This window comes from Chelmon rostratus, chromosome 14, assembly GCF_017976325.1.
Source record: "Chelmon rostratus isolate fCheRos1 chromosome 14, fCheRos1.pri, whole genome shotgun sequence".
NCBI classification, from domain to species: Eukaryota; Metazoa; Chordata; class Actinopteri; order Chaetodontiformes; family Chaetodontidae; genus Chelmon; species Chelmon rostratus.
In genome coordinates, this window is record NC_055671.1 from 15,712,828 (window position 1) to 15,724,841 (window position 12,014).

Consider the following 12,014-nt stretch of genomic DNA (forward strand, 5'->3'; position numbering starts at 1 on the left):
ATTTTATAACATTATATTCTCAAAAAATATCATCTAGAGGTCCTTGTTGGTCAATGAAGCCCACAAATTCAGGGAGGTGATGGTGGTGTCAGTCGGTCTTGTGGAATATTAAAGAACAAAGCAAAGAAAGGACACACTGCTGGTGGTGTTAACAATCAGTCCTTTAACCATCACTGCAACTCAAACATGGAGTCAGTCAGGGAACCTGCATATTACAGTGGTGGAAAGCAACAAAGTACATTTACTCAGCTGTACAATTTTGAGGTATTTTAATTGAGTAATAACATTTTCTGCTACTTTTCACTTCTACACCTCAACATTTCATTGACAAACACTATGTTTTTTTCTGGACTAGATTTATCTGATAATTTAGGTTGTTGGTTAATTTGCAGATTCAGGTTAATAATACAAAATATAATCAACAAATATATTTGATAAGATTTTATTGATCCTCAGGGGGAAATTTACAACCTACCTAGCAGTAAATAAAGTCATTAAAAGTAGCCCCATCTTTAACAGTTAAAAATTAATGCATCAATAATTATGATCCAATAACATAACACATATTATTATAAAATAGGCCAGACTGCATAATGAGTCCTTTTGTTTTTTTTTTTAAGTATAGCAGTACTGCCACCAGGGTCCACCAGGGTTCAAACAATATTCAACTATCTGACTCACTATATTGTCAACAATCCCCTTAAACTGGCCAGTTAAATAAGTTACTCTGTATGTGCAAGTCACAAGACAGGACATCATTTGGAAAACAGCCTGGCAGATTTGGTATTTTAGTCAAATTTGATATCTTGACTTCCATTTAAAATCATATTTTCTGGATTTGAACTTGAGCTTGTTATAGCGACCTGTCGGAGAATTTGAGGAATCTCAAAGGTCAAGCGGGAATCATTCTGGAGGTTCAACCTAATCTCTGGCACGTTACTGAGACGCCTTGGAACAAGGTCTTACTCTGATGTTGCTGCCCATCAATCACACCATAATGGGACTAGGATCCCTTAATCTGCTGAGATCAGACAGACTAGAATACTGAGAACTCCATACTGCTCCACAAAGACCTAAAAATATTACACACCCTTTATTTTCACTGATTAGCCCTTATTTCATAATACTTCAAATTGAGAAAAAAACACTGCAACCTTAATTGCTTCTGAGCAACACTGATAATATAACAAGTGATAAGAAAAGAGATTTAGATGCTTTCCCTGAATTAACAGCACAGCATGACTGTTTGAAACAGGTGCAGCTTATAGATAGACCTGGCTAATAATAGCAGCTCTAAAGGTTATTATTAAACACAAGTTAACCAACATATCTAGCAGCAAACCTCATGTCACGACACATCCAGGCCTTTTAAACAAACAAAAAAAAAAGCACAATTATCCCCCTCGAGGAATTAACCCCGATTTGAAAAAGCCTCAAACTTTATGATTTATCCTGAATTAATGCAAACTTGATTGCCTGGTTTGTGGAGGTGCAGATGGGATTATCAGAGTACTACTACCACAACCATGTGGTGCCTGTGTGGTTGTTTGGCCGTCCCTGTGATTTAACTGGCGGGTATTATTAAACCCTTTGTAGTTCAAAAAAAGATGTCTGCTGATTACTTAACTGGATTACAAAGCGGGCAGCAGCAACAATGATGAGCCCGTTAAGCCTGAATGATGCACAGAGCGAGGCTGCATGTATAAAAAGGGAGATCAACGGTCGCAGACTGCACTCTCCACTCACTCTGACGAACTCTGCCGAGCTCCCGGACAGCTGAGAGGAGGTAAGACTTCTTCGTCCTCATGCATGGGCGCAAAGGTGGATGGGTGGATGAATTTAGTGATGAAATGCAGCTGTTGCCTGAACTTTCACTTGGAGAAAAATGCACAAATTTACTTTTTGAAGCGCTGAATACTTTAAAGATTACATACTGGTTGAGCCTGAAGTCATTGTAATTTTATTGCGCGGTGCAGTCTTTTACAGGCCACTTTAGAGCCTACGATTTCCCTGAATGGGAGCTTAAAAGCATTCTACGGCAGATAAATGTATATGAGAAAAATGTGTGATGCAATGCATATTTATAAGGCTGGTAGATTAAATGATTGATGGTAAGTTAGATAAATGTGTCAATCTCCCAGAATTCCTCTTGTTAGACAGTACAGAATTGCAACCGTGATGACAGCTACAAGTTCAGGCAGACATTATTCTTAGTAATGATGAATGGTGAATACTGGTTTTCCCAGTGAGAAATACAGATACAAGAGTTTAGGGAGAGATGTCACATCAAGTCTCCTGTCAACAACCAAGTAACTGTGCTAAACTGAACGATGATAATAACTATGAAATATAACAATATAACAGGAAATATTACATTTTGAGTATCATACTACTAGTTTCGGCAAAGCAGTTACAAGAATCCTCGAAAGGAATAACTGATGATTTGGTTTGTGAATATTTAGACTAGCTGCTAAGCAGTCACAGCTGAGCATTTATCCGTTATGCTGCAACAACTGGCCAATCAGAACTGAGGAATGCACCTGCACCTGTGCTGTACCTCCTGAAATGCACGTGCGGTTGGTTTGGGCTGGAGTGATCGTTCTCCTCCACTATTACCCACAAAAGCAGTTCCTCTTTTCAAGATTAAAAACAGGAGGAAAACACAGGTTATATCTTTTAGCTTTACTCTGAATTCATTCTCCTTCGACTCTGTGAGCCTAATGAAAGGAGAATAACTATTCCAATAAGCGATTGGCAATGCAGGGACAAGGAGCCTCGCTTGGACAGTGTTATAGGAATTGCTTCAATACTCAGGTGCTGGATTTTATAAAGGACTGAACATTTGAAACATTTACTAAACCTTGTTCTGGTTACACTCACATAGACACGCGTCCAGCTCGGCTCCAGTAGCTTTCAAGTTAATGGAAGATTAACAATTAAAATTTTACTTAATGTATCAGGTTTTCACAGGATGTGTTTTATAAAATATTACAAAATATCTTTGCAAAATGATGCCTGATGATGTAAGTGAGCTGATGAACTGGCAGACCGCACTCACTCCAGTTGATTTTGAAGTCTTTAATTAGCAACAATTAAACAAATGCTCACAGCACTGTTAACCTTTCTTTAATAATCCTCATTACAGAGCTATAGAGGGCTTCTGTTAGGACTTAGTGTCTCATTAAGTCCAGGAATACTGCAGCAAGTTACTGAATGGCATTTATCCATTTAACTGTCCATGAATAGTCCACACAAGCAATGGCTTTGGCGCTGCCGTTTGAGGTTTGAGGGGAACACATTGTGACATAATCGTGTGTGTGTGTGTCATGCAAGTCTGGCCAAGAGTTTGGTGAGAGGTACAGAACCAATGCGTAATCTTATCGCAAAGGATTAGCCTTCAGTGCCTTAAAAACAAAACATCGCTCCGGTCGGGCTGGCTGGTGAAGGATCACCGTCTTAAGCACAACATCTGACTGATGCTGCCACCTCCAAATAAGCTCAAGTCTCTTTTCTTTTCATCCAACAGAACACTCCCAAAGATCTTCCAGAGATGGCAAAGTAAGTGCTGCTTTCCTTTTGGATTTTCTTTCTTTTCGGAAGTCTTTTTGCTGCTATTGTGTTGATCCTCACACTGAAACGTCCAAAAATAAGACTGAAAGTCATCATTATTGGAAAGCTTGGCCTCTAAACATGAATGCTTTTGAAACTCTTCTACCTTGGAGTTGCAGACTTTGACGCAGATCAGAAGACTCCTAAAAGTGACGAGTAATATCTAATGTCTGTCAGGGCTTAGGCAGTCAATGCCAATGGGTTCAAACATGGTCTCAGACAGGATGATAGGTAATAGGCTATTTGGGAACTGTGCCACAATGTTTGCAGCTCCCTCACCTGGACCAGCCTGTCAATCTGGGCACAGTGAGGTAAAGCTGCTCCACACTTAGCTGTTCCTAACTGGATAAAAGGGAATAAGGGATTACAGGCCCTTCTGCTGCTTGTAAGGGAACCTACTGTGCCCTCAGAGTCTAAAACTAATTATTATTTTATCTTATTAAACCACACAGTAGCCCAGTCAATGGACCCACTGTTATTTACATCCACAAGCCACTTGTTTGCTTTACTATTTCAAATCTTATAGAGCGACACAAGCGACTCACTTGAAGTGGCGTTTCTCTTCCTTTTTTCAGGGTTTTCAAGAAGACCAGTGGAAACGGAGGGGTGAGCCTACGTTTGATGCTCTGTCTTGCGTTCTTCTCTTGTTTTGAGTTGTGCAGCAATTTTAAAATACTTCACATTGATGTAAAATGAGAGAAACAAGCTCAGAGACAGACTCAACAGGGTCTGAAGCACTCAGATGTTTTCTCTTCCCTCTGTCTGACAGCTGACCCTCTACCTGGGGAAGAGAGACTACGTGGACCACGTGTCCGAAGTGGAGAAAGTTGGTACGTTCCTTCTTCAGCGTGTGTGTGTGCAGCCACGTCGTGAGGATGCTAAATATAATACTGTCTGCGCTGTTACCTTTACAGATGGTGTTGTAAAGCTGGACCCAACAGATTTTGGAGACAGAAAAGGTAACATCATAAAAAGTTCCACATGAAATTCCTGAGTCATTTGGAGATGTACGAGGTCACAGTGAAAAAACGCACCCACCGTTATGTGTTGGCAGTGTTTGTGCAGCTGGCGTGTGCCTTCCGCTATGGTAGCGACGACCTGGATGTGATGGGCCTGTGCTTCAGGAAGGACATCTGGATCCAGCACGTCCAGATCTACCCTGAGAGCCACAAGCCCGCCCTGAGCGCCATGCATGACACCCTGCTGAAGAAGGCTGGAGACAACGCGCATGCTTTCACTTTTGAAGTACGCAACATGTCCAGATACGGGTTTAAGACTTCAGCCTGTTCAACCACATGTCCTGCATTTTCTGTTAAGGTTCAAAGACGTTCACTCTATAAAATAATTAATTGACACAAAATTAAAATGAAAATTAAGACTATTAAAAAGCTCAAAATTGGGCCTGATTTGCTCATGGCAGATTACTTCTTATTTAATATACTATCAGTTTAAAGGAAAATTCATTTGTTTTGTAAGAAGTTATGTTTCTTATAACCTGCTTAGAGCGTGCAACATAAAATAAATCAGCATCCTCAAATTCACAGGATTTTTTTTTTTAATTCAGGAGAATTTCATAGCTAAAAATTAGACTTTTGGCCAAAAAAGGTTGATAATAAATTAGTCTGAACCCCGCTAACTGGTTTTTATTGAGTGGTTTGAATGCAGTCTCTGAAAAGAAGCTTTATTTTGTGAGTAAACGCACACAAATTTACATCATATGTCACAAAAGTTTTTTGTTGACTCTCTAGATTCCCAACAACCTGCCATGCTCAGTCTCCCTGCAGCCTGGACCAGATGACAAGGGGAAGGTAAACCTCCTCCATGTACCCTCAGCGTGGAGACAAGCAGCTGTTCCCACTGTTTGTGGTCACATCTGCTCATGTTTTATTTTCAGGCTTGTGGCGTCGACTTTGAGGTCAAAACCTACCTCGCCAAGGAAAAGTGCAGCCCCGACGAGAAGATTGAAAAGAAGTGAGTGTGCTTTCGTCTTTCATCTGTCTGACGTCGCCTCTGTCTTCCTCTTCATCCATCTCTTCTTCCCTCGTCTGTCCCGTTCTGCCCGACAGGGACACTGCTCGCCTTATCATTCGTAAAATCCAGTACGCCCCCTCTCAGGTGGGCGCCGGGCCCAAAGCTGACCTCTGCAAAAGCTTCATGATGTCCGACAAGCCTGTTCATCTAGAAGCTTCAATGGACAAAGATGTACAGTTGCAAAACTACATCGTTTAAAATCCCTCAGAAATATTTGCATTTCTCTGCTATCCTAAATGCTTGTTAGTGACTCCAAAGGCAGTTTTCCCAACTATTCCACCATTAACTATTTGTTTCCTGGTTTTGACCACAGCTCTACTTCCACGGCGAAGCGATCCCAATCAAAATCAAAATCAACAATGAGAGCAACAAAACAGTCAAGAAATTGAAAATCACTGGTGGGTACAAATGATAATACACATTCCTTTATATAGATTAAATATGATCACTACTCAGAGCACCAGTTAATGACATTTGTCTCTTTCTTTCCATTTGCCTTCTCTCACAGTGGACCAAACCACAGACATTGTCCTCTACTCGGCAGACAAATACACCAAGACTGTTCTCAACCAAGAGTTTGGGTACGTGGACACAAAGTCCAGGACCGCAGCAAATATCAAGCATCAAGCGCCACTGTAGCAGAGCACAAAGCACGCACCCTGCTGCACTTACGTATGCGTCTGATTGTGTTTTATCCTCCACAGAGAGACGGTGGAAGCCAGCGGCATCTTCGAAAAAACTCTGAGCATCACGCCCCTGCTGGCTGAAAACAAGGAGAAAAGGGGCCTGGCGCTGGACGGACGCCTGAAGGATGAGGACACCAACCTGGCCTCCACCACTATGTAGGTTTTACTTTTCTTTTTTTTTTTTAATAGAAGTTCAAACAATCAAGAAAATGATTCAAGACCAATCTCTGCGTCAGACGCATGTGCCTCTGTGACAGTAGCTTTTTTTTAAAAAAAGAAAAAAAGAAAAAAGAAAAACACTTAACTGAATTAAACCATCTAATCCCTCAAATCCTTGCAATTCCTCCCATCCACAGGCTGCGGCCGGGCATAGAGAAAGACGTGTTGGGAATCTTGGTTTCCTACAAGATTAAAATTAACCTCATGGTGGCTGGAGGAGGGTAAGCACCTGCCTGTTTGAGCACTTTGGGCAAAAAGAAGCTTAATTACATAAAAAGAAAGACATTAACTAAAAAAAAAAAACACCTGTTCGTCTTGTTTTAATGTAGCCTGCTGGGCGGCCTCACTGCCAGGTGAGTGTGGTTCATTTCCGAGATGTCACAGCCCACGCAGCCAATGAGCAGTGCTCACCGATCGCCTGCATTATTCTGATTGGTTGCTTTGTTTTCTCTGCAGTGATGTCACAGTGGAGCTGCCATTGATGCTCATGCACCCAAAACCAGAAGGTATTTTTTTTTTAATACAACACACAAATATTAGATTTATCTGCACACCATCTTACCAGCCACCACACAGTATATTTGCTGTTTTTTCTAACGATTTTACCGGCTGTTTACTTCCTTTTTCTTCAACCTACCCCCCCCCCCAAATCAACCAGAGTAAAGACCGCACATCAGCGTAAGCACCAATCACTTCTATTTTTCGTGTTATCACCTAGAAATCATGTTTTTGACATTTATTGTACATGTTAGCAAGTATGTATAAGTTGTTTCAGGCATGTTCGTTTTTATTCATTTTTAAATCTTTTTCTCTTACAGTGTCTTGAAATAAAACTCCCCCATAGTCAAGGTGAGGTTTTATACACAGCACGTAGTTCAGTCCAGTCTGTTCTGTTGTGAGCTGTGGGACTGGATCTTCTGTGCATGTATTTAGATGCTTTAAGTGCATATACACAATGCTGTAAAGATATTTACTCCTATGCTTTGTTAACTGTCTTAGGCTAAGCAATGCATAAGCTTTATTACTGGCTGCTGTCAGAAGAATAATGATTAAAAGCAAAGATCAATTAAAACTCCCACAGCATTAAAAATGAATGATTGATTAATTATTCTATATTATTTATAGACTTTCCCCTTTATAGTAGGCTACAATAAATGCAGTTTAGTGCTCATCTATATGGTAATTTAATGTTTAATGTTCAATGTTGGTGGATGTGTTATACAGCATAGTGTTGTTGGTGTCTCTGTGTGTGAGCTGCTCTTTGTGTTCTCTCTCCCAGAGAGGATGTTACCCTGGAAGTTGAGAAGAAACCCAGAGAAAGAGAGGAAGACAACAAGGGGAAGTGACACAAAGCAAAGAACAAGACGGAGAAGGATGGAACCGGTGGTCGTGAAACCAAGTAACAAGGATAAAGATGTAACATCAGTCCCCTCACAGATTTTGTTGTTCTTGTTTTTGTTGGTTGATAAATGTCAGTTAGCTGTAGTAGGAGTGTGTGGATACCTAAATAGTAGCCAGCATTTAGAGGCCAAAGACTTGCATAGAACCACACGCATAAATGTACGAATATAAACATCTTTTCACCTCACTTCAGAGCACAAGCAGGGGGAGATAGGAAATCACTGTTCAGCTCATAAAAAACACTGTGCTTTGGATTACAGTGATGAGCTCATCTATTATTTTGAACGTTTTTTTCTTTCTGTGAAATGTATCAGATTGTGTTTTTGACGTCTTGTCTGATAACCCAAATTACAATAAAATCATTGTAAAAACAGAATTATTGTGCTGTGGGTTTGCTGTGTTTTCATTAACTGACACGTTGTACTGAGAGGGCAGCTTTTAGTGGGATGTCAGTGTCAAAGCTGTTCTGGAGGGACTGAGTGACGGACATGCTTTCAAAAGCAGGAACAAAGTTAAGAGAGAGGGGAGACGATGGTGATGGTGTGTATGGGTGAAGCATATACAATCCACCTTCTTATCTTAACAAACAGGATGGTCAGTTAAAAACAGCAATAGCTGATAATGCCTGTGTGACAGTAACTGTGCTACCTGTTGAAAACTCCCACCCTCAACACTGTGAATGAGAATGATGAATGACAGCAGAGAGTTTGGCAACATGCAGTGGTGGAAGAAGAACAACAATCACTTGTTCTGTCATGATAGATGCAGAAAAAAGAATTATTCAAGATATATCATATCAAAATTACTTAATTCTTAAAATGTTATCTATATTATTTTAGGATGTATTGATCATATGTTTTATGCATTTATCTAATTATTAATTTCCTTGACTGCCATCATAATAAAACAGGTAGGATTAAATTTGGCTCAGACATCATAAATTATTCGAATTTATTGGAGCTACAGGACTTTTTAAAAAATGAGGAAGATTATTTCCAAAAGGGGGCAGTAATTCAACTTTAAAAAACTCGAAACGTCAAAGAAGAAGACGGGACGACGCTCGACGACTCCGACGTCATCACGCTCAACGTGTAGCACTGAAGCAACATGGCTCTGAATGGAGGTTTGTGAACTTATGAGCTAATAAGCAAGCTAACTTGACATTTCTCCAATTAACCTGTACGGGTGATGAAGAACTAGTATGGCGCACGCGTAGTTATTTTTTCTAGTGTGTGATCTTATTTTTACTTAGATTTACCGTCACCAACGTATAGATAACCGCTAACTGACGTGAGCACGGTTGATCTGCTAGCTAGCTTATCATTTTCCTAGCAGAGCACTGCGGCAATGCCAAACATGTTTAAAATGGCCTCAGCGTTCGCCAAAGTTTTGTGCATATTTTATAATAAGTGCAAAACTCTTTAAAAGTTGAACAAATAAATTAGCAAAGTCAGCTGATAACACACACGTTACGGCACTGCTCGGGACTGTGTATAGACAGTATCACAGCAATAGTACTGAATTCGGTGAGGCTAATAGTGCAGTACGGTGTATGTGTGGGTACAATATTGTAGAATTAAATCAGCATTTCTTTGTGACTCACCTCAGATGACGAGGACTTCGAGTGGGAGCCTCCAACGGAGGCAGAGATGAAGGTGATCCAGGCTCGCAGGGAGCGACAAGACAAAATCAGCAAGCTGATGGGAAACTACCTGCTCAAAGGATACAAGATGCTGGGAGAGTGCTGTGATGTGTGTGGGGTGGGTGAAGTGCATGTTCGTGTTGTGTTTGTGATGGTGGTAAAACCTTAAGTGATGGTGAAAAGGTGGAGTGTTGAAATACGTATGTTCTGTGTTTTCAGACAATTCTTCTCCAGGACAAACAGCAGAAAAACTACTGTGTCTCATGTCAGGAGCTGGACTCTGATGTTGACAAGGACAATCCTGGTACACACAACTCACACACCTGTATTTGATGCTCATGGGAAATAAATACACCAGCTGTCTCATCTATCATTGTTATTCTTGCCATAATCTGTGGGTAAATTTATTATTCTCCTCACCTCTTAGCTCTGAATGCTCAGGCTGCGTTGTCCCAAGTAAGAGAGAGGCAGCTTGCAGCCCAGTCCCCTGCACCATCCCAGGCCCCTGAACTCAACGGAGGCCCCAGCAGCAGCCAAGCAAGTGTGTCAGTTCCCAGACCGGAGCACTGTGAGGGGGCTGCCGCGGGAGGGAGAGCTGCCCTGCCTCCACCTGCTGTCCCTTCTCCGTCAACTCCTGCCGCCACCACAGCCCTAGCCCCTCCTCGCCCCCCAGTTAGTTCACAGAGCGCTGCCCTCCAAACTGTGTTGCAAGAAGCTGAGGAAGCTGTTCTAACCAAACTTCGCTGGGCCACTACCCAGCTACAGAGTTCGGCCTCCCTGGAGGCGAGCATCCAGCTCTGCAGCCTCATCACCAGCTGTGCCAGTTCACTGCGCAGCCTCAAGGAGCTCAGCCAGTAACCAGCACGGAAAAAAGGCTGAAACCATGGATTAACGCTGTTTCTATTCGATTGTCCTGGCATACTGACTCTGGTTCGCTGCTTTGCAGTATCTCTCTTTGACTGAATCCTTGCTGAATTCAAAATTGGTCAGGAACTGCACTTGAAATAAGGGTAAAATGTCAAAAGTTGCTCTTCAGTTAGCATACCTATATGGCTGGCCGGAATATCATGTTAAATGGTTTCATAGTATGTTTAAGTACAAATGTTTGAAAATTAGACTGTTTTTGTATGAGTGGTGGAAGTAAGAAAAAATTGATGAAAATGCATGTGAGTTTAAAAGTAGAGGAGTAAAATGGATGTGAAATGAAAACAATTTGATTCACATTTTAGGCAGAAGTAACAAGAGTGGTTATTTCTGATACTGCTGTAAATGTCAGGTGGTTATGAATGATGAGTGGTGGACAGCAGACAGTAACACAGCCCAGACTATCACAGTTTCAAATAAAATGTCAGTCAGGTTTGTCAAATCAGTTGACAAGTTACCACTATCTTTCAAATCACATGCATTTCATCACTTTTTTCAATATTTTTTCTTACTCCCATTTTCCTTAAATAGCACTCCCAATATTCATTTTATATCCAGGTTTTCCCTCCATTCTTCAATTCACTTGCATTTTCATTACATCCATTTTCAGGATTAGAATTGTTTCACCCCTCACATTTGTAAGTTCGGATATAACGAGAAATGAACATTTCTGAATACACATTCATCACTGGTATCAATTTTAAACCATCAGGCCTTAAACATATTTTAAATTAAGTCTTCTAATCTATATTTTACAGTAAAAGACTGCTCATGTTGATCATCTTAGATTAATCCAAAATGCCCACCAAATAGACATCTGGGAAAATGACATCTTTTTTTCTGATTGGTTATTACATGGTGTTATACCAGTATCTGTTGGTATATTGTTGAACACAACAGTCCTCTGGTCAGATCCGATGCATTTTTCTATTCACGGTTCAGTCTGACGCTCAGATTTCTGTTGTCTCTGACCTTCTGCCGATGCAGAGATTGTCATGGCGTGCTGGCAGTTCTGAGGTTTTTGCTGTAAATATACCTGATACATGATGGTGATGCTCAGGTGAGACAGAGCAACAGTCAGGGGTCAGACCCAAAATTCTTTATTCATTCAAAACATCCAGCAGAAATATAACTGTGCATCAATAGACCGTACTTCATATTAGATAAAACCCAGCTTCAGTGTTGTTCAAGGCAGTTAAGAGGTTTCCAATTAAATACCTGAATAAATCATTGCCTATTCAGGAGCTTTGCAGTTTTTTCCACAAGGGGGCGCCAAATGCAAAAAGCAATGCCATAGAGTTTGTTCATTGAAAAACGCTTCTAATAAGTACCAATAAACATGTACATTTCTGTTTAAAACGTGTCCTGTGAATTACAGTTAACATCTGCAGTCATATTATGCATCTTTGTCTTGGCAAAAGTTGGTGATATTGCAAAGGTAGTTACATTATACACGCTTTTATTTATTTATTCTTTCTGTTATGTGGATTGCCATCATAAAT

General features: G+C 40.7%; 2 protein-coding genes across 2 annotated transcripts; both read left to right on the forward strand.

Annotated features, from left to right (window-relative positions):
- The first annotated feature begins 1,739 nt into the window (after positions 1-1,739).
- arr3a (arrestin 3a, retinal (X-arrestin)) lies at positions 1,740-8,322 on the forward strand. The gene is made up of 18 exons (XM_041952060.1): positions 1,740-1,786; positions 3,527-3,558; positions 4,185-4,215; positions 4,379-4,439; positions 4,524-4,568; positions 4,664-4,854; positions 5,358-5,417; positions 5,504-5,580; positions 5,676-5,811; positions 5,954-6,038; positions 6,149-6,221; positions 6,345-6,482; positions 6,683-6,766; positions 6,875-6,898; positions 7,002-7,051; positions 7,204-7,223; positions 7,364-7,394; positions 7,825-8,322. Exons 2-16 carry the CDS (start codon positions 3,551-3,553, stop codon positions 7,206-7,208), a joined length of 1,068 nt encoding a protein of 355 aa, XP_041807994.1. The 5' UTR covers positions 1,740-1,786; positions 3,527-3,550; the 3' UTR covers positions 7,209-7,223; positions 7,364-7,394; positions 7,825-8,322.
- A 703-nt stretch (positions 8,323-9,025) lies between these two features.
- Positions 9,026-11,864, forward strand: znrd2 (zinc ribbon domain containing 2). Its single transcript, XM_041952612.1, has 4 exons — positions 9,026-9,069; positions 9,555-9,706; positions 9,808-9,892; positions 10,016-11,864. Exons 1-4 carry the CDS (start codon positions 9,054-9,056, stop codon positions 10,444-10,446), a joined length of 684 nt encoding a protein of 227 aa, XP_041808546.1. The 5' UTR covers positions 9,026-9,053; the 3' UTR covers positions 10,447-11,864.
- The last annotated feature ends 150 nt before the right edge of the window (positions 11,865-12,014 follow it).

What these genes read in the sequence shown, in the direction of transcription:
- arr3a (XM_041952060.1), top strand. An exon ending in CGCATGCTTTCACTTTTGAA is followed by an intron (nt 4,855 to 5,357) that starts GTACGCAACATG and finishes TTGACTCTCTAG; the next exon opens with ATTCCCAACAACCTGCCATG. An exon ending in AAGCTTCAATGGACAAAGAT is followed by an intron (nt 5,812 to 5,953) that starts GTACAGTTGCAA and finishes TTTTGACCACAG; the next exon opens with CTCTACTTCCACGGCGAAGC.
- znrd2 (XM_041952612.1), top strand. An exon ending in AGTGCTGTGATGTGTGTGGG is followed by an intron (nt 9,707 to 9,807) that starts GTGGGTGAAGTG and finishes CTGTGTTTTCAG; the next exon opens with ACAATTCTTCTCCAGGACAA. An exon ending in TGTTGACAAGGACAATCCTG is followed by an intron (nt 9,893 to 10,015) that starts GTACACACAACT and finishes CTCACCTCTTAG; the next exon opens with CTCTGAATGCTCAGGCTGCG.